This window comes from Procambarus clarkii, chromosome 7 (genome assembly GCF_040958095.1).
Source record: "Procambarus clarkii isolate CNS0578487 chromosome 7, FALCON_Pclarkii_2.0, whole genome shotgun sequence".
NCBI classification, from domain to species: domain Eukaryota; kingdom Metazoa; phylum Arthropoda; class Malacostraca; order Decapoda; family Cambaridae; genus Procambarus; species Procambarus clarkii.
In genome coordinates, this window is record NC_091156.1 from 10879557 (window position 1) to 10902346 (window position 22790).

Genomic DNA, 22790 nt, shown 5'->3' on the forward strand with positions numbered 1-22790 from the left:
AAACGTCAAGAATAATGACAATAATCACATCCCTAACACCAGCAACAACAGTAAATGTCGACAAGAACATGCCACTGTAGCGTCAAATTAGACAAACACAATTAAGGGGTCCGAGTCACGGTACTATACGAGGGGACGCAAAGCTCGAGACGGCTATGGAATAAGAACAATCAAGGGGATATGAGGCACAACAAATTTTAATGTATGAATTTTCAGTTTTATTAATAATGTATCTTTTTTGTGGTTTGTTCAGAGAGCAGTGGACCTGTAGCTTGGTGATGATAGGTCTTGATAAGATCTCGCTACCCGGGTTTGAAGCGTTTGTTTAGTTGTGCAAGTCCTAGAGCGAGGCTCTTGTATATATGAGGCAAATGGCAAATGGGGGACCTTAGACAAGCCGCCGGCTTCCTGCTCTCGTCGAAGCCACTAGGGTTTGTGGTTCTCAGGAAAGCAGACGAAAGAGAATTTATTGGTTAAGTTACAGCTGGGTAACAAACGTTTTCTTACATCGTCGCCCGTTTTCTCTTTAATTACCGCCAAATATATATCGCGGCTAACATGCGTATTTTCCTAAATCAAAAACGCCGCCATCAATCTACGCAGTCTGCAGGTTCGAATCTTCCCCATGGCTCCTACTGATATTCTCAACCAACTACTTATTTACATGATAGTAGAAAATTATTCGCACACCCTCCGTCACTATGTGATGGAGTGCGAAAAGATGCGTGAATTCAGAGACAATTCTATAACCAAATGTTCCAGCAATGTGTAAATATTTCATTCAAAATGATCTGCTACCAAAAATTTTAGCCAAATATCCCCAGTTTGCTAACTGTAGGTAGTAACTAAGTGATTGTAACCTATCCACCGCTGCCTACTTGATGGGGGGCGGTGTGCAGGACAAACATATCAATTGTGACACTAGCTCTCCACATATGTCAGTTGCTTGATTTAGAAACTATACTTGTGGTCGATCTCGAACCCATTGTTGATGTGACGACTTATACTGAATTTTGTAACTAGCTCATCAAGATTGCAACTTGCTTAGCTAAATGAATTGTGGGGTTCAGTCCCTGAGCCCATTATGTGCCTCTGTAACCCTTTCTACTACCGCCCACAAGATGGGTATGGGGTGCATAATAAATGAACTAAACTAAAAGCTGCTGTTTGGTCAGAAATCTATTGAGATGGACTTTATAACCCTTTCGTGGTTGATATAGGCTCTAATTCAGTTTTAAGGCCCACACATAATGAAAATGATTTAAATGCCCCTTCCTGGAAAGGGCAATTCCCCTTTCTCAGTCGGCGAACACATTAAGATGTATTTATGGAAGTTAACAATTCATTGCCCGCTCATATGACTATAATATGCAGCGATTAAAAATATGGAGAGAGAGAGAGAGAGAGAGAGAGAGAGAGAGAGAGAGAGAGAGAGAGAGAGAGAGAGAGAGAGAGAGAGAGAGAGAGAAAGAGAGAGAGAGAGAGAGAGAGAGAGAGAGAGAGAGAGAGAGAGAGAGAGAGAGAGAGAGAGAGAGAGAGAGAGAGAGAGAGAGAGAGAACATATATTAGCTTAAAGTGAGAAGTGCCACAGCGCCCAGGGGCGGATGGAGGCTGGCAGAATGGCTGCTACTGCCACCACTGCTTCTACTGACACTTCCTGCACTCACAACACCCTTACTCAACACACTCAACACCCTTACTCAACACACTCAACACCCAGAACCACCACTACTACTACAACTACCCCCAGAAGACGAAGCATAAAGTGCTGGACCTCACTTCCCTTTAGTCACTATCACGGAAGCACTAGCACCATCATTATAACCAGTCCCTCCGTCGTTCTCACCACTATCATCACCATTACCACCATTCACCCCCGTCCTGAGCGTTCTCAAAGTCATTAAACTGTTGTACTAAAGCGCCCGAACCTAATCAACCCGAGTCGGCGTTCAATCCCCGACCGTCCAAGTGGTTGGTAACTATTCCTTTTTTCCCCGTCCCATTCCAAATCCTTATCCTGACTCCTTCCAAGTGATGTATAGTCGTAATGGCTTGGTGCTTCCCCCCCCTCGTAGCCTGGTGGATAGCGCGCAGGACTCGTAATTCTGTGGCGCGGGTTCGATTCCCGCACGAGGCAGAAACAAATGGGCAAAGTTTCTTTCACCCTGAATGCCCCTGTTACCTAGTAGTAAATAGGTACCTGGGAGTTAGTCAGCTGTCACGGGCTGCTTCCTGGGGGTGGAGGCCTGGTCGAGGACCGGGCCGCGGGGACACTAAAAGCCCCGAAATCATCTCAAGATAACCTCAAGATAACCCCCCCCCCTGATAATTCTCTCCCTTCCTCCCTCCCTCTTATTTATATCCACCCAAACTCGTTCACATATACGTCTAACCTACGTTTGAAACAATCAAGTGATCCCACGTAATTTCTTCCACAAATCATCCACCCTGGTTCCAAAACCAGGTTTTTCCAAAATGTAAACTTACTCAATTTATATTAATTATTTCGTGTTCTATATTCTTATTATATTTATCATTATAGTTTTGTTATTATTATGTCTTTATTGCTTGTTATCATCATTCTTATTATATTTATCATTATAGTTTTGTTATTATTATGTCTTTATTGCTTGTTATCATCATTCTTATTATATTTATCATTATAGTTTTGTTATTATTATGTCTTTATTGCTTGTTATCATCATTCTTATTATATTTATCATTATAGTTTTGTTATTATTATGTCTTTATTGCTTGTTATCATCATTCTTATTATGCGTATATTTACTCCAGGCATGAAGGATAAAACTAACGCTTGCCGTGTGTTTGTCTTGTGTAATGAGAGTTAACAGGAAAGAAGGGTGGAGCAGGAAGGTGAGCAGAGGAATAAGAATGTGAGAAAGAGGAGCAGGAAAGTGATCATGAGATGTGGAATAAGAGGCAAGTGTGAAATCTAAGAGGAAGGAGAGGAGGAGGAGGAGGAGGAGGAGGAGGAGGAGGAGGAATTAAAGGAGAAAAATCATCTTTTATTATGGATATAAAAGGTGATGTCAAATGCCAGAGAAAAATGTCTTCACTTCCAGGAATGAGGACAAAGCTGAGAAGCTTTACTGATGTCTTCCCGCGCTGGAGATGCCGGGCTGTGCCTTTCTCTCAAGTATTTCTTTTAGACTTAATCGTTAACATACATACAAACTAGAGTAAATTATTTTAGAGAACACATACATAAAATTCAATAAACATTCGGAGTTCAAGTACCTTTATTACCTGCAGGCCATGAGTCACAATAACGTGGCTAAAGTATGTTGACCAGACCACACGTTATTGTGACTCATAAAGTCACAAAAAGTTTAGCCACACGTGGCTAAAGTATGTTGACCAGAAGGTGAAGGGACGACGACGTTCCGGTCCGTCCTGGACCATTAATGGTCCAGGACGGACCGAAACGTCGTCGTCCCTTCACCTTCTAGTGTGTGGTCTGGTCAACAACCTCTGTTACCTGTATTTATTAAGTATTATTTATTACCTTTATTTAGTATTGACCCGGAGGGGAAGTATTGACCTAGAGGGGAGAGTTGAAGTGACGGGTCACACCTCACAACTTCGGATACTAATTACCTCGGGAGGCAGCCGGGAAGGCCAAGGAGACAGGAAGGGAAGTAAATAGGTTGGTTTGGAAGGAAATGGCAAGGAGCCATTTCGCCCTTCTGAGTTCCTCGTCAACCTGCTTCCAGCTGGAGGGGGAACTATCAGAGAGAAAGCGCCAAACCACTACGACTATGCAGCACTTGGAAAGGGGGTCAGGGGAAGGATTTGGAATGGAACGGAGGGGAAGGAATGGTGCCCAACCACTTGCACGGTCGGGGATTGAACGCCGACCTGCATAAAGCGAGACCCTTGCTCTACCGTTCAGCCCTTCCAGCTGGAGCTGCCTTAGAGAGCACATTTGACGTATACATCAACAACATCTGACAGGCGCTGTTTAATTAAGGAAGTTTATACTAGCGGAAACTTTGTGCCTAGTATTTTATGAGAAGTTTCCCAACAACAAACGCATTGCATTGAAAGAGACAAATGTTGTAAATGCTTTTACATGTACACTTTGAGACTGTCAGTCCTAATGATGTCAATATGTAGGCAGGACGACACTATTCTTTCAAACTGGCTACCTGTGCACAAACAATGCACAATTACATATAACATAATCAACATTCAATCTGATCATCACCAAAGAAATTCTAGCCAGCAACACTGAAATATTCTTCATATATTGCGACAATTAAAATTAAGTAATTATCGAAAGAAGAAACTAGACCGAGAAGGTTATGTAGCACCATCAAATGTGCGGAATAATCATAGCGCGCTAAATATCACTTAGGATGCCAATGCGAGAACAAAAAACGCATAAGTCGAACGATATCAAAGGTATCTGATTCACCAAGAAGTCTATCGAGGGACAGGTGACCGTGAGGGACGGTCGGGAAGTAAGACACACGCCCGTCCTGAAGTCAGGACATTTAACAAGGATAAATACGACCATAAAAGGGACAATGCAGTTCAGACAATAAGGAGCAGGGCGGCGCTCCATTGAGTGCCTGTGAGTTAAACGAGTATGGCCAAGAGTAACCATGCCAGAGCCGTTTCTCACCGCTGGTTACCAGGAGGAAGGCCCAGCGACAACTTAACGCTGGACATAGCAGAAGCACATTCTATCAAACACACCCAAGTATCAAAAGCTAGCTTATAATACGGTTTGTACTTGCATCAGCACGAGCAAGAGAAGTAACTGCCAGATGACGCTCCACCAACCGACTAATAATAATGCAGAATCCGATTAACCTCTTCTCTTTGGCAAGTTAACAACCTCTCTCATCACCTCGTGATTGGGCAGTATCTTGCTGTGTAATTGTTACAAAATGATAACTAAATTTCCCAGTTATGTTCTAAATTTTGTTCCTAACTGAACAAGAACATAATACATAAACATTCGTACCGGAATCACTGATATAATACAAATTTTGTATACTTTATTTAACGCTGAATAACAACGAAATAAAGTAAAAAGAAAAAAATACTTGAGCCTTTTGATGTCTATTCAATTCGCATTGGCAACAGGTCGCCCTAGCAGGAGTCATCAGGACTGCCTAAGGGACATTGATCGCCCCCCACTTAACTGGCCAATCAAGTCCAGGCGGGCCCTGGGTTACTGCCCCCTCCTCTCGCTAAGTGGAAGTGACCATATTCTAATATATCTGTCTGAAGGTTCGTGAGTTGCAGACGGACAACCAACAGCTTTTAAAAAACACTTCGATTCTCCACAATAAGTTCGAGTAGAGCTTTTTGTCCTCAATTGGAACGTTGGAAAGGAGGAGGCATTTGACCCTTGATGAGTTAGTAGTTAGTAAATGGAATGCATCAGTAATTGATGTGGTGGAGGTAAATGAACAAATCCACAAGGGCCGTGACGAGGATTCGAACCTGCGTCCGGGAGCATCCCAGAGGAAAGGTGGGAATTATTAGGGGAAAGCGCCAAATCATTACCACTATGAATCACTTGGAAGAAACGGAGGGAGGGAATTGTCAGGGCAAAGCGCCAAGCCATTACGACTATATAGCACTTGTAAGAGGTCAAATTGACCCTTGATGAATGAGTCTTTATAGATGACACTTGTTAAGAGATCATTAACTAATTATTTCCCGCTTAATTTTACGAAACGAAAACCAAATTTAGATTGTTTATTGTCTCTTAATCTGAGTAAATACGCCATCGTATCTAATAACTCATCATCAAGCTTAACTACGTGAATTGTGGATGGGTAAGGGGTGCACCACTACCCACAGGATGGGTATGGGGTGCACCACCGCCCACAGGATGGGTATGGGGTGCACCACCGCTCACAGGATGGGTATGGGATGCACCACCGCCCACAGGATTGGTATGGGATGCACCACTACCCACAGGATGGGTATGGGGTGCACCACCGCTCACAGGATGGGTATGGGGTGCACCACTACCCACAGGATTGGTATGGGATGCACCACCGCTCACAGGATGGGTGTGGGGTGCACCACTACCCACAGGATTGGTATGGGGTGCACTACCGCCCACAGGATGGGTATGGGGGTGCACCACCGCCCACAGGATGGGTATGGGGTGCACCACCGCCCACAGGATGGGTATGGGGTGCACCACCGCCCACAGGATGGGTAAGGGGTGCACCACTACCCACAGGATTGGTATGGGGTGCACCACCGCTCACAGGATGGGTATGGGGTGCACCACTACCTACAGGACGGGTATGGAGGTGCATAAGAAGCTACCAAACTAGTATCAAGATTCACCTGGTAATGGTAACATGTGCACGCTTAGTCTCCCCAAAACTCCACACATGGTGGCTGGCCTAAGACCCTAATCTTATCCCACACTCCGGTTCCCGGGGGTGGGATGAGACCGGCCTGAATGGGTCTCGTTCCAAAGATTTAAAATCCAAGTAGCGTGAATGGTGTCGTTCCGTCCACCACGAGAGAGAGAGAGAGAGAGAGAGAGAGAGAGAGAGAGAGAGAGAGAGAGAGAGAGAGAGAGAGAGAGAGAGAGAGAGAGAGAGAGAGAGAGAGAGAGATAGAGAGAGAGAGAGAGAGAGAGAGAGAGAGAGAGAGAGAGAGAGAGAGAGAGAGAGAGAGAGAGAGAGAGAGAGAGAGAGAGAGAGAGAGAGAGAGAGAGAGAGAGAGAGAGAGAGACTTTCTCTGATATACGATACTAAGGAATGAACTTGGCCTTTGTGCCTTTATAATTCAAATAATTAATATACAACATAACCGTATTATTCACTATGGTCCCAGTAGTATAGTTGGCTTCGTTCTCGAGTCACAATCGAGAATTCCGGGTTCGAATGCGAGGCTGGATAGAAATGATTTGGCGTGTTTCCTATCACCTAATGCCCTGTTCACCTAAAAGTTAACAGGTACCCCAGGAGTTAGACAGCTTGTGGGGTCGCATACTGGGGCGAGGTCAGTAATTGGACCCTAGGAGGGTCGACCTCGATAAAGCCTAACATGTATATATTCACTCTGCCTGTCCCCCCGACACAATGAATATTTGTTATAAAATAATATACATATATGGGTACGTGTGTACTCACCCAAGGTGAGTAATATTCACGGAAGGCTTACCCTTAAATGACAGGTTAAAATGTCCATCAACAAAGAGAAATAACTATGGTCAATTGTATTATGTGAAAACTTACCACTTTTATATTTTTTAGTAAAGATGATAAAATGACGCAAATTGCGTGAAAATCTGCCATTATGATTATTACCTGTCCTGTGGAACACAACCACTGTACGCGCACCATTCCTGGGGACGGTATGCCTCAGCCTTATTTTTTCCCGACCAAAGATCACATTCACTTCCCCCAAACAAAATCTACCACTTACGGGCTATTCATGCCCGTGCCACCTCTTGGGTGGCTTAATCTTCATCAGTCAATCCTTATTTTAAGTCTTAAAGACTTGTTTCGAGAAGCTCAGTTACTGATTCCAAAAGGATTCGACAATGTCAGTATTTATAAAATGTATATTACCCATGTATTTTGCGAAAATTACGATAACATACAATAACCTTTGCGAGAAACTTACCTCTGTCTGCTTCCTGTGTTTGGCGAAAACTTGCATCTTGACCACGTATAATTCACGACGGCAAGATGCTCTTTACATGAATTACGAAAAGACATTCTTACCCACCTCTGCGTGCATGCTTGCTCAGCTGGTGACGAGGACGAGGACGGAGTGACTTATCTCTGTGGACGAGAGGAGCAAGGGAAGCAGCGGAGGTGGCGAAGACGATGGCTATACTGAGGGGTAGAAGCCATGTGCAGCCAGCAGACAGGTGCATTGACTCACCTTCATGTGCTCCATCTTCGAGTTGTGCTTGATGAGGGCTCGCATCGCTGACCTCTGGTCCTAAGGAAGGGCCGCTGGAGAGGTTCTTTAGAAGGGTAGGGCGAAGTTAAGGTCCTTCCCCCTACGGTGCCCCCGGAGGAAGAGGTGGCGCCATATTTGTTAGTGGGAGACTGTGGTAGTGGAGATGTTGGCACGGAACGGGAGGAGGCTGGGAAGAAATTAAAGAAGAAGGTGCTGTCTCTCTCACCGTTTACTTATCAGTGACTACTCGATACGAGGGATTTATATTGTGGAGAAACGTCTTAAAGTGGGGAGGTTACAGGGGGACGGACGTGTTGCTGGGACAGCTAGCTTGCTGCTGTCTTCCTAGAGGTTGCTGTGTGGTGGGTGTATGGGAGTGCTTCTGTGGTGGGTGTGGGCGCTTCTGTGGTGGATTGGGTGTTTCTTTGATGGGTGTATCTGTGGTGATGTAGTTGATAAAAGAGAGTTGTGGTGGAGGGGGTGTAGTGTTGTGGTGATAGGGGTGTAGTGTTGTGGTGATAGGGGTGTAGTGTTGTGGTGATAGGGGTGTAGTGTTGTGGTGGTAGGGGTGTAGTGTTGTGGTGGAGGGGGTGTGTGCCGACGCTGTGAAGGAGACTCAGGTGGAAGCAGCAATGTAAAATACACAGACTGAAAGACAAACCCAAAGAACGTAAAAAAAGAGAGATGTACGATGGACGGAGGAGACTGGATGGCTATAGTGAGGGAGGGAAAGCTGAAAAGGCTACAGTGATGGAGCGTTGGATGGGGTGAAGACTTATGGAAAGGCGTCTAGTGCTGATGGATAATTTGTCTTGCCTTAGGACGCGAGGAAAAGGTAGGGTTCTTCAGATGCAAGTGTAGTGTTAAACAGCGTGTCCCTGAGAAAGTGTGAGAGGGAGAAAATTGAGGGAAGCGTAGCGTGTCAGAGGGAAGGGGGCGAGCAGCGTGTGAGAGAGGGAGACTGCAGTCTGTGAGAAAGGAGCGTGTGAGAGAGAGCAAAATGAGAGTAGCGTGTCAGAAAGGGTTTAATTAGGGATTTGTATAGCTTGCGAGAGGGGAGGGGGTGAGAGTGAGGGGAAATGAGGTATGTTAGGGGGCAGATAATGAGGGGTTTACAGCGTGTCAGTTGAGGAGGATGAAGTGGGGTTAAAATGTGTGAGAGGGGAAGAGAAACTGTGGGGTTGAAACGTATGAGAGAGGGAAGTGAGGGGGAGTAATGCGTGAGAGAGGAGGGAGAGTAAGAGGGAATGCCAGAGATGGAGAATACTCCTCTTGAGTATGCCAGGTGAGGAGAACGAGAAGTAAGAGGAGGAGCAATACCAAGAAGACGAGAAGAAGGTTGAGGAGGAAAGGAAGAAGAAGGAGGGGGAGGAGGAGGGAAGACCACTTAGAAGACTCCTCGAGGGAGCTGACGACCGTGCCTGTGGTTCGGGCGCTGGCTCTCTCACTAAGCACTGGCACTTCTGGCACTCACTCTCACAATTTTTCCAGTCACGTTCTTTTACTATCACGTATTATAAAGTTTCTAAATATCTTATATTTCTGAATTATAGTAAACATTGTGAGCGTTTCTGCACATGATATACACAACAGTTTCCTGAAACACACGAGTTAAGGGTAATTATATATATATATATATATATATATATATATATATATATATATATATATATATATATATATATATATATATATATATATGAATAGTCACTTCTGGGGTGTGAGTTTTCATTCGCACATAGTCCTGGGGACCATTCAGGCTTGTTTGCATATATATATATATATATATATATATATATATATATATATATATATATATATATATATGTATATATATATATATATATGTCGTACCTAATAGCCAGAACGCACTTCTCAGCCTACTATGCAAGGCCCGATTTGCCTAATAAGCCAAGTTTTCCTGAATTAATATATTTTCTCTAATTTTTTTCTTATGAAATGATAAAGCTAACCATTTCATTATGTATGAGGTCAATTTTTTTTATTAGAGTTAAAATTAACGTAGATATATGACCGAACCTAACCATCCCTACCTAACCTAACCTAACCTATCTTTATAGGTTAGGTTCGGTTAGGTAGCAGAAAAAGTTAGGTTAGGTCAGGTTAGGTAGGTTAGGTAGTCGAAAAACAAATAATTCATGAAAACTTGGCTTATTAGGCAAATTGGGCCTTGCATGGTAGGCTGAGAAGTGCGTTCTGGCTACTAGGTACGACATATATATATAAGTACATTCATTTGAATTTAAGGAAGAACAACCAAGAATAAAATGTGACTTCACAGTGGTCCAGGTCCTCGACTCACAACTGAAGGACCCGGGTTCGATCCCCGCGGGGGCGAGAGAAACGGTTGGGCACGTATCGTTTCACCTGACGCTCTCTACACCTAGCAGTGAACAGGCACACAGGAGTTCGATTTAACTGTTGTGTGGGGGGGGGGGTTGCATCCTGGGGAAAGGTCAGTAGTTGGTTGAGGCTAAGTATACTGTAATTAGGCTAGCTAGATAAGCCCAAGTATACAGGCCTCCTGTCCCCCGACAACTGGAATTATCACGTGTCATTGCTGGCACGCAAGGGAAGTGCCATATGACGTCATTGGTCACCGTCACCCAAGGTGACGGCCAGTGCCACTGGCATCCATGATGTCATACCAATGATACAAGATGAAGTCATAAACAAAACTAAATGGTGTCATCAGTGATACCAGAGTCAGTGATACCAGAGTCAGTGATACAAGAGTCAGTGATACAAGAGTCAGTGATACCAGAGTCAGTGATACAAGAGTCAGTGATACAAGAGTCAGTGATACCAGAGTCAGTGATACAAGAGTCAGTGATACAAGAGTCAGTGATACAAGAGTCAGTGATACAAGAGTCAGTGATACAAGATTCAGTGATACAAGAGTCAGTGATACCAGAGTTAGTGATACAAGAGTCAGTGATACAAGATTCAGTGATACAAGAGTCAGTGATACAAGAGTCAGTGATACAAGAGTCAGTGATACAAGAGTCAGTGATACAAGATTCAGTGATACAAGAGTCAGTGATACAAGATTCAGTGATACAAGAGTCAGTGATACAAGATTCAGTGATACAAGAGCCAGTGATACAAGAGTCAGTGATACAAGATTCAGTGATACAAGATTCAGTGATACAAGAGTCAGTGATACAAGAGTCAGTGATACAAGAGTCAGTGATACAGGAGCGGGTCATCAATGTTCACAATGAGAACTGCAATGTTCACACTGACGTCTGACATATTTCATCTTTGATACATCTTGTTATACTGTCTTTCGCTATTGCTCTACTGGCGTTTGTGTCAGCTCAGTGTGTGTTATCCCCTTCCCACCTGTCCTCTTTCCCTTCCCACCTGTAATCTTCCTCTTCCCACCTGTCCTCTTTCCCTTCCCACCTGTAATCTTCCTCTTCCCACCTGTCCTCTTTCCCTTCCCACCTCGTCAAAATCCAGTGAATATGAGCAGCATCCTCACTGTCCTGTGTGGTAGTGAATATGAAGAGCATCCTAACTGCAATAAGATCTAATTGAATTTCTCCGATTAAGGAAAATTGCATATTAATTTTGCCAATAACGATGATAACCTTCGGTCGGTACCCAACCTCCTCTTCTACGTGCCCAACCTACTCCTCTCCCACATAGCCAAACTCCTTCTCTCCCACGTATCCACACTACCATACCCAGACGCCACATTAATTTTACCCTCCCAGGTATTCCTTCCCTTCACGCCATCCATCCTGGGAGCCGAGCAGCGTGCTGCAGTTTAAGGAGCCCAGCATCCGACATCCTCGTTCATCTCCCGTGATCTGGCTCGGCCACGCCACAGCTCACTATCACAGCATCCCCTGCCTCGCCCCACGCCACAGCTCACTATCACAGCTCCCCTACCTCGCCCCACCTCACTATCACAGCTTCCCTGCCTCGCCCCACGCCACAGCTCACTATCACAGCTCCCCTGCCTCGCCCCACCTCACTATCACAGCTTCCCTGCCTCGCCCCACGCCACAGCTCACTATCACAGCTCCCCTGCCTCGCCCCACCTCACTATCACAGCTTCCCTGCCTCGCCCCACGCCACACCTCACTATCACAGCTTTCCAGCACTGCCACACTCCACTATGCAGACGACGAGTCACAATATCGTGGCTGAAAATATGATGACAAAACCACACATAAGAAGATAGGGAAAAGATAACGTTTCGGCTCGTCCTGGACCGTCATCAAGGCTGCAAGTCCACTATCACAACTTCCCTGCCCCTGCCCCACGCCACACCATATTCACTAGTTCAATACTGCCTACAGTATACTTTAAAGCCACACTTGTGGACATGGTCAGATGGAGGGTGGTGGTAGTAAAGACGATTTCTGGTGGCTGATGTATTGGCTAGTGTGTTTACCTTATAGTGTCTTTTGGGAAGGAAATGAGGCCTACTAACCATGTTGTATTCGTTGCCTTATATTGCTGGCCTCTCACTTCATTGTGGTATGTGGATATAATAAATTTGTAGACAGAGGTGGTTTTTCAAGACCAGTACTTTCAGTGCATTCCACTTGACCAACCTCACCGGGTGCCAGTATTTCCTCAGTTTAACTCGTGTGGGTTTCCTGCTTCCATCCGTGTCCTCTTGTCCTGCAATTTAAGTCCTTGTCCACCTTGTTTATTCTAATCAGTAACTTGTATGTAGTGATCATATTTCCTCTGCTCCTATCATCTAGGGTTGTGAGATTTATAATTTCCTTTAACAGTAATCAGTCCTCTTCGTTTTGACAATAATCTAGTTGTATACCTCACGTTTTTACAGCTCACTTTCGCACTTGACGACGTGAAGCGTAAGACTGGTGCTGCACATTCTGACACTGGTCTGACGTAGGTCATTTAAGCAAGCAGTTGTTAAAAGAAGGCGCCAAGCCAGGAAAACTATGCAGAACGGCGTAGATTATTTATATTTTCTTGAAAGAATAAAATTAGGACAGCTTCTTCACGAAGGATCTCAGCGCGTGTGTGTGCGCCCACCTGCTTGTGCTTGCCACAAGGGGGCGGGGGGCGGGGGGGGGGGGGAGCATATGGTCGAATTTCAGCTCCTGGGCTCGCCTTTACCTGAACTCGAATGACGCAGCTAAGCTGTAACTTGTGTTCACAAGATGGAGGAACAGGCAAGAGTAACAGGGAAGGAAACCCTTGGATAAAGGATTACCTCTACAACAGAAGTCAGACAGTCACAGTGAGAGACCTCAGTGCGGCGAGGACCAGTAGCGTCCAGCACGGGTCAAGACAATCCTGCTGCTAATACATGCCAAACAGAAGACTGTCATGACCCGTGCTGGACTCTACTGGTCCTCGCCACACACTACTCTGCGTGAGAGTAGAGCATCATAAGAATGAGTGGTGGAAACGGGTTCCAAACAGCCAAAACAAATGCACATATGACAGAACCTGTACAACACTCGCTTGGAAGCCCAGTATGAGTGAAAGAAACAGGAGAAAAGAGGACGAGGGTGAAGATAAACAAGGATAAGAGTAGGAGAAGAGGAAGCACAGGGAGGGAGAGGAAGCAAGAGAAGGAGGAGGATGGTGCAGACGGGAGAGAATGTCAAGGGAGAGGGGAGTTATGTACTCTGAATAATGGGTGAGAGTAAGACAACAGGAAAGGTGGGAGGGGTTTAAGGGAGAGTGTGGGGGGAAAGGGGAAGGAAGCGAGGAAGGGGGGTGGAGAAAGAAGTGATAAAGAGGGGGAAGTGGCGTGGGTGGGAGGAGAAGGGAAGCACACATGAGGGGGGAAGGGGAAGGAAGAGTAGGAGGAGGAGGAGGATGAGTGGAGATTGGAAGTGTGAAGGGCAGGAAGGAAGGAAGAGACAGAGGCAGTGAAGGGTAGAAGAGGCTTCATGGAAGCCCCACAAAACAAGACTGAACAGAAAATTATAAATCGAGTCAACAATAAGAATATTATGATAGAGCCTGTTGTCATGTTGACACAAACAGACAATATGTGTCTTTTAATGTCAAGAATAACAGACATATATGACACGTGATACAAGTCACAAATTATGTATAAACAATTTCAATCCACAATATGTCTAAAACCCACATTTATAAATTGAAGAAATCAATCAAAAGAATAAAATTAAGATTTGCTTATTCCTTGATAATGTATTCAACACAGTCGTTAGTCACGCCAGTTAGACAAGGTTCCGGGGGTTTAAGGTCCCAGCGGCCCGGCCTCTGACCAGGTCCACAATCGACTTGAGAATGGTCCAAGGACGGACCGAAGCGTCGTTGTCTCCTCACTTTTTAGTGTGTGGTCTGGTCAACTCTGACCAGGCCACTGACCAGGCCTCCAGCCAGCAACACATTCAGGAAGCAAGTGATGGAACACACTCCCGCAACATCAGGCAAGAGACCCTCCGAACACACTCAACGAAGCCAACACAATGTAGATATGATAGAGCCCAGTAGGCTCAGGAATCTGAACACCTGTTGATTGACGGTTGAGAGGCGGGACCAAAGAGCCAGAGCTCAACCCCCGCAAACACAACTAGGTGAGTACAATTAACCAGCAACTACCCTCGGGGAATTCTATATCATATTAAGCAGCCCATCCTCCAGAAACGGTAGTACTTACAGGAACTATTTAGTCGAACAAGAATGGGCTGTTGTATACAGAAAAAATGTTTTGAATTAAAAATTTTGTAGAGGGTTCGAAGAGAAGCCCCTCCCCCTGAAATAAACCCTAGATTAGGTTAAATTCTTTAGCAAGCCATTTACGGTAATCCAATTGTACAAAACGAGATTTTTTTGACCTAACAGTCCAACCAAATAGCTGTTATACGTACTATCATTTTGGGATGATAGAGTGGTTTTAAGGCATCAACTCAACGCTTTCAACAGCTAGAATAATAATCAACAAATGCAAACAATCAAATCAAAACAAGAGATAAACCCGTTAAACAAACACATAAGTAAGAACACCCCGACACATCACTAAGCCTAGTCGTGGCTTCATGCCCAACAGAGACTAATTCATTTAATCGTCTAAAAAGCTTAAAAGTAAAACTGAGAAAGTGAATTAACACAGCACGGCCGGACGGATGCTCCTCATTTTCTCTCTCATTATTATATTCTCAGCCTCAGACCTGTATGCACTTGCCTATTTGAGCCTGCATGATCGAACGTTAGCACTTGGATCCCGCCTTTCTAGCCTGTGTGTGTCTGCCGAGGTTCACCCGCACACGCAGTCTCTCCTGGAGTCTATCCCAAACCAACTATCCAGCTATCTCTCAACACAAATTCCCTTCACCGGTCCTACTTTCAGTTTACAAACATGCCTTCTTGTCTAGTTTACCTCGGCATAAACAACAAAAAATCCTGTATACTCCTCCTCTCGCGTATCTATCATTATCATCAGTCTTGCCTCGTTCAGTCATGACGCCAATCAACCCGAGGCGTTGGAAACAAGCGTGTTGAGAGATCCGTGGAGGTGATAACAGCCAAACGTCTTCACCCCTCGGGGTCGGGCAGACAGTGCAGGGTCCAGCACAACTGGTTTTGGTGGGGCTCTTCCATGTGACATCTCGCGTCGAAATTAAGGATGTTTAAGTTCGGGACATGGGGGTGTCCGGCGGTGTATCGAGCACCCTCCGTCATTCTAGGATTTTAGGTCAACGTAGGAATTAACTCGTGATCTTTATGCTTCTTCACTGCTACACTGGGTGTAGCAGTGAGACTTACCACTGGGTGTAGCAGTGAGACTTACCACTGGGTGTAGCAAGCTGAAGATCTCTCAAAGTTACCTTTATCTGTAACATCGAATAACTGTCTAACTTTGCAGGATGACTAATGGGAAGTAGGAGACCATCATGAGCGGGTCGAGGGCTGCCCCACTGCCTCCCATTAAAAAGAGTAAGGCGCCCATTACGACTCCCAGCGACTCCAGTGTCTGAAATGAGTGTTTTTCATCTTTTTTTAAGCTGTTCTTAATAACTCACCTAGTTGTGCTTGCAGGGGTTGAGCTCTGGCTCTTTGGTCCCTTGTGTGTTTGTGTTTGTGAGAGAGAGGAGAGAGGAGAGAGGAGAGAGGAGAGAGGAGAGAGGAGAGAGGAGGGAGGAGAGAGAGAGAGAGAGAGAGAGAGAGAGAGAGAGAGAGAGAGAGAGAGAGAGAGAGAGAGAGAGAGAGAGAGAGAGAGAGAGAGAGAGAGAGAGAGAGGGAGAGAGAGAGAGAGAGAGAGAGAGAGAGAGAGAGAGAGAGAGAGATGGAGAGACAGAGAGACAGAGAGACAGAGAGACAGAGAGAGAGAGAGAGAGAGAGAGAGAGAGAGAGAGAGAGAGAGAGAGAGAGAGAGAGAGAGAGAGAGAGAGAGAGAGAGAGAGAGAGAGAGAGAGAGAGAGAGAGAGAGAGAGAGAGAGAGAGAGAGAGAGAGAGAGAGAGAGAGAGAGAGAGAGAGAGAGAGAGAGACAGAGAGAGAGAGAGAGAGAGAGAGAGAGAGAGAGAGAGAGAGAGAGAGAGAGAGAGAGAGAGAGAGAGAGAGAGAGAGAGAGAGAGAGAGAGAGGGAGAGAGAGAGAGAGAGAGAGAGAGAGAGAGAGAGAGAGATGGAGAGACAGAGAGACAGAGAGACAGAGAGACAGAGACAGAGAGAGAGAGAGAGAGAGAGAGAGAGAGAGAGAGAGAGAGAGAGAGAGAGAGAGAGAGAGAGAGAGAGAGAGAGACAGAGAGAGAGAGAGAGACAGAGTGAGAGAGAGAGAGAGAGACAGAGAGAGAGAGAGAGAGAGAGAGAGAGAGAGAGAGAGAGAGAGAGAGAGAGAGAGAGAGAGAGAGAGAGAGAGAGAGAGAGAGAGAGAGAGAGACAGAGAGAGAGAGAGAGACAGAGTGAGAGAGAGAGAGAGAGAGAGAGAGAGAGAGAGAGAGAGAGAGAGAGAGAGAGAGAGAGAGAGAGAGAGAGAGAGAGAGAGAGAGAGAGAGGGAGAGAGAGAGAGAGAGAGAGAGAGAGAGAGAGAGAGAGAGAGAGAGAGAGAGAGAGAGAGAGAGAGAGAGAGAGAGAGAGAGAGAGAGAGAGAGAGAGACCCGGGCACTGCCAGGCACCCCTTCCAGTATTATATAAACATAAAATAATCTTTAGGTACTATAAAATAATCTACAAATTGTGGTAAGGTTTAAAACTGTAATTAGTCCAACATGAACAAAATCAATAACACCATGTAAACAGCTTGTAAGTCATTTATCTTAAATATATGTAAACCGGACCTAAGCAAATGAATGTTGGTCAACAAAACCCACTTGGTTTATAAACTCAGTAAATTTAGGTGTAAGTAAAGAACCTTTACTAACCAAGCCTGAGCCAAGGCCGGTCTTGGGGGGCTAGAAAAACTGTCAAAAATCCCTCCAGGTACACCGAAACGCCCAAGAAAAAAAATAAATTTGCACTTGAAACAGTAAATAAAGGCTCACTCCCATTCGTGGTCACTTACACATATTTCTTATGGTTTATAAGCCGTGTCGTGTGTAAAGCAACAGCCACGGGGCGAGGACTGTAGCGGCAGTCTTATCAATTACACCCCAAACATTAAGGCAAATGTCATAACAACTCTATTTTATAGGTGTTTATCTTCAAGCTGGATTATCTTTGACCTTTTTCGGGGTGTGTTTATTATCGTTATTAGACATCACTGCTAGCTACCCTGGTAGACATCACTGGTAGCTACCCTGGTAGACATCACTGGTAGCTACCCTGGTAGACATCACTGCTAGCTACCCTGGTAGACATCACTGGTAGCTACCCTGGTAGACATCACTAGTAGCTACCCTGGTAGACATCACTGGTAGCTACCCTGGTAGACATCACTGGTAGCTACCCTGGTAGTCACTGACACTAGCCACGCCTGCTAGCAACACTGCTAGCCACCCAGATAGTCCTCAGCACTAGACACACAGATATGGGGACAATAACAAGCCTGCAGCATCCTACGAGACCTTCATCACACACCAGTACATATTTACCCATATGTAGGCATCAATTCCAAAAGCATCGGGGCCACATAGAGTGGAATGTCAACCGTGGCTCTTTGTAGCCTGTATTTTATGGATAAAAAAATAGTTAAGCAAATATGCCAATATTATTCTATTTAAGAGTTGATGAATCACAAATGAGCTGACTTTCCATAGACCAACAGTGTGTTATCTTGAGATCTTCTTGAGATGATTTCGGGGCATTTTAGTGTCCCCGCGGCCCGGTCCTTGACCAGGCCTCCACCCCCAGGAAGCAGCCCGTGACCGCTGACTAACACCATAGGGTGAAAGAAACTCTGCCCATTGTTTCTCGCCGGCGCCTGGGATCGAACCCAGGACCACAGGATCACAATTCCAGCGTGCTGTCTGCTCGGCCGATTGGCTCCCTGTGGAAGAATGAGTTGACGAACGCGGGGAGAATCACAAATAAATCTTGGTGTAAGTGGGATTTTGAGGAGCCACAGATCAGGCACTGGATGAGGAATGATGACACCTGTCACCGGTGATGACAGCTGTCACCGGTGATAGCAGCTATCACTGGTAATGACAACTGTCACTAATGACCGGAATCAACTGAGTTGCTCCTTAACAGGGCCGTCATGCAGCTGCACGAATCCTGTACAAGAAGACAATGCTAATTAAATCCTTCTCTAACTCCGTGGACATGTTATGCAAATCTTATAACATCATGTAAGCTGAATTTGTGTGCGGGAGCCGCCAGGGGGCCGGACTGCCAAGTGGACCAGTATTGACTCAGGGGGAAGGGATGGGGGGGGGGGGGGGGAAGAGCTGAGGTATTCTGGGCAGCAAGTCATCTTGAAGGAGAAGATGAAGGCGAGGTTGACAGCCAAACGTTCCTGCCAGCTGTGTACATCGTCTTCAAGTAAGATCTCTTCCATACTCATCCTGAAGATGCTCCTCGCAGTTACTGTGTCTTTTTGGTCATCCTCCCTCCTTTTTTTTGAGGGGTGGGGGGCTGAGTGGACAACGCTCGGGATTCGTAGTTCTAAGTTTTCGGGTTCGATTCCCGGCGGAGGCGGAAACAAATGGGCAGAGTTTGTTTCACCCCTGAAGCCCCTGTTCAGCTAGCAGTAAATAGATACTTGGGAGTTAGATAGCTGCTACGGGCTGCTTCCTGGGGAAGGGGGGGGGGTGATGGTGTAACAAAAAGGAGGTCTGGTCGAGGACCGGGGCGCGGGGACGCTAAGCCCCGAAATCATCTCAAGATAACCCCTCAAGAAGATCCAAGAACAGATTTTTTTGTTCTGTTATGCGAGGAACTCAATGCCTTTCAAGTCGAGTATACAACGAACTCAACAACAGCATGATGATCTTGATGAACAGACGTTCTAAACCCATTTGTTTCCTTTACACTTTCAGCAGTAGGTACGTACCGCCCTCCAGACCCCACAGGAAGGAATAACTTAATATTTACAATGGTGGACCAAGAAAGATGGTACCTCCTTTAACAACTGTGGCGGCGTCGCCTGACTGTTGGAGTCGACACCAATGTCAATATATCCAGAGGTACTTTTAGCCAGTCTAGGCCTAGCAGTAAATAACGTCTAGAAATTTGCCGCCGAAAATCGAAAGTATCGATAATTTCCGAGTATCGAAAGTTTGTTTACTATGAGTGCAACCTGCACATGACTGTAAAGCTGCCGCCCAGTTGGGTGGGTGTGGAGCACATGACTGTAAAGCTGCCGCCCAGTTGGGTGGGTGTGGAGCACATGACTGTAAAGCTGCCGCCCAGTTGGGTGGGTGTGGAGCACATGACTGTAAAGCTGCCGCCCAGTTGGGTGGGTGTGGAGCACATGACTGTAAAGCTGCCGCCCAGTTGGTTGGGTGTGGAGCACATGACTGTAAAGCTGCCGCCCAGTTGGTTGGGTGTGGAGCACATGACTGTAAAGCTGCCGCCCAGTTGGGTGGGTGTGCAGCACATGACTGTAAAGCTGCCGCCCAGTTGGGTGGGTGTGCAGCACATGACTGTAAAGCTGCCGCCCAGTTGGGTGGGTGTGCAGCACATGACTGTAAAGCTGCCGCCCATTTGGGTGGGTGTATGGAACATGATTAGTAATCGTGACACTGACTCACCGTAGGTGTAAATTACTTTGAATAGAGACATTTTGAACCACCTGTGATATAAATAGACTATATATGTGTGTCCACTTAATGAAACCAGCACTTCTTTCCACAATCATTTCGACTTAGCTTGTATCTATTTAGCAGTTTGGCAGCTTCAAAACTTCCATACCCAAGGTTATCATTCTTATTGACAACGGCCTATAGCTGCGAAGTTCATGAACTGTTTAATACATACGAACTAAGCAGCCATGATTGAGGGGAAGATGCATAGGTTCCGTCAGTGGACACGAAAATGCAAGGTCATGGATGGTGTGTTACTTAAAGGGAGACAGTAGCACAGTGGTGACCTTCCTCGTGTCCTCTTCTTCCTCGTCTTTATCCCCCTACTGTTCTGTTTCTTTGTATTTCATTTCATTTCTTGGATATCTTCCATGCTCTGAATGATGCGATCCCAGCGTCTGTACCTCGAGTCAACTTCTTCCTACCTTCCTCCGCTTTCTCTCTCTTCCTCCTACCTTCCTCTACTCTCTCTCTCTCTCTCTCTTCCTTCTATTCTCTCCTTGATTACGTTCCTCCCTCTCCTCCACGACTGCCACACACTTCCCCAGGGTCTAATTATAACCACGCGACCTATCGGACGTCTGGGGTAAGGAAATTACATGTGCTGAAGAGGCAAAAGTTGCAAATGAGTTGCACTCTCAGGGCCGGAGGGTGTCTTGAGATGACGGGCACACTCACCCCTATTACACCACCACCTTCTTGGCACCGTCCATCACCGCCAGCACCGCCCAGGATCGTCACACACCGTCCAACGCTTTCCAAGGAGGAAGACTTGGGACTCGTGGGACTTGGGACTGCCCAAAAAATCCTGTCCTCATATTTAATGCACAGCACCTTTTGAGGCAATCAGCCAAAGCATTAAAATTCCATTGCATTATTGACTCTTCCTTGGACTGACGAATGTCGGTAATCATAGGAGAGGTGGAGGTGCTTTGTATGCTTCTGGTTAGTTAACACTCACTTTAACTTTGTGTGTAAGAACAGGTCGTCCCGGCGCCATCAGCACCTGAGGCAGGCAATGGATGCCACCGCACTGTGTCAGATCAAGATACAAGAAGGTAATGAGACCTGAGTATAGTGTGTGTGTGTGTGTGTGTGTGTGTGTGTGTGTGTGTGTGTGTGTGTGTGTGTGTGTGTGTGTGTGTGTGTGTGTGTGTGTGTGTGTGTGTGTGTGTTTGTTATTTGTCAATCGAGCTGTCATCACTACTTTAATAAATATATCTAACCCAGCCTATCTCAACCCAACCTTTACTCAACCTGCTTGAACCTAACCAAAAATAGATAAAATGCTGTGTTTTATATATATATATATATATATATATATATATATATATATATATATATATATATATATATATATATATATATATATATATATATATATAATATGCATGAGGCAACTGACGTCACTATGACGCCACGAAAGGTTCACGCCGGTCCACATGTTTCAGACCCCGACTACCAGAGACACGGTGGACACACACACAAGCCACGGCGGCTCCACAATACAGTACCTCCCCTTCTGCTGCATCTCCAGGATGGCCGAGAGCCCCCCGCCTGCTGCTGCTGGCTCCCCGCCATCACTGTAGGTCCATCATTTGCTCACTGGAATAAATCCATGCAAAACAAGTTCTTTCACAATTGTACACTTGATTCGGAACTTGGAGGAGGTCCTTCCTCTATAGGGGGAGGATATTGTGGTGAACAATCTTCCATTGTTAAATTCTAAGGCGTCCGGCATTAGAAATTGGCTGTTTGACAGCAAGAATGGAAGGTATGTAAGCAGCCAGACAGGCATAATGCAGACGGATAGGCATTCCGGCAGGCATATAGGCAGGCGAATAGGCAGGCAAATAGGCATATAGGCAGGCCGGCAGGTAGGCGAATAGGCAGGCATGCAGACAGGCAGACAGGTATATAGGCAAGCAGGCAGGCATGCAGACAGGTATATAGGCAAGCAGGCAGGCAGGCAGGCAGCCAGGCATTTAGGCAAGCAGGCAGGCATGCAGACAGGCAGCCAGGCATATAGGCAAGCAGGCAGGCATACAGACAGGCAAGCAAGCAGACAGGGAGGCAGGCAGACAGATAGGCAGCACACACCGGACTAGGTGCCTGAGAGCGCTATGTGGCGGCCACGTTTTAAAGGGGATCAGCCCTACAACCTCTCCACTCTCCTCCCAGCCTTCACTCTCTCTCTCTCTCTCTCTCTTACTCAACTGCCTCCTCTACCACAACACTCTTACTCAATTGTCTCTTCTTGTTTATCGTGTTTCCGATATCTTTCTCACTCTACCTCGCCCTAAGCCTATTCTCTACCTCTCTCCCTCTCTCTCTATCTCGCCCTAAGCCTATTCTCTACCTCTCTCTCTACCTCGCCCTAAGCCTATTCTGTACCTCTCTACCTCGCCCTCAGCCTATTCTCTACCTCTCTCCCTCTCTCTCTACCTCGCCCTAAGCCTATTCTCTACCTCTCTCCCTCTCTCTCTACTTCGCCCTAAGCCTATTCTCTACCTCTCTCCCTCTCTCTCTCTACCTCGCCCTAAGCCTATTCTCTACCTCTCTGTCTACCTCGTCCTCAGCCTATTCTCTACCTCTCTCTCTCTACCTCGCCCTAAGCCTATTCTCTACCTCTCTCCCTCTCTCTCTACCTCGCCCTAAGCCTATTCTCTACCTCTCTCTCTCTCTCTCTCTCTAC

The 22790-nt window shown here is 46.0% G+C and overlaps 1 protein-coding gene across 7 annotated transcripts in view; it reads right to left on the reverse strand.

Annotated features, from left to right (window-relative positions):
* The window catches only part of LOC123761297 (GRAM domain-containing protein 4), a 115119-nt gene that overhangs the window by 43022 nt on the left and 49307 nt on the right, over window positions 1-22790 (reverse strand). For 3 of the 7 annotated variants that reach the window (XM_069312873.1, XM_069312866.1, XM_069312846.1), the window contains exon 2: window positions 7900-9517. The exons of the other annotated variants lie outside the window; for them this stretch is intronic. In XM_069312873.1, the coding sequence (XP_069168974.1) occupies window positions 7900-7944 (45 nt within the window). In that variant the 5' untranslated portion in view covers window positions 7945-9517. The remainder of the gene's footprint in view (window positions 1-7899; window positions 9518-22790) is intronic. 7 annotated transcript variants of the gene reach the window in all.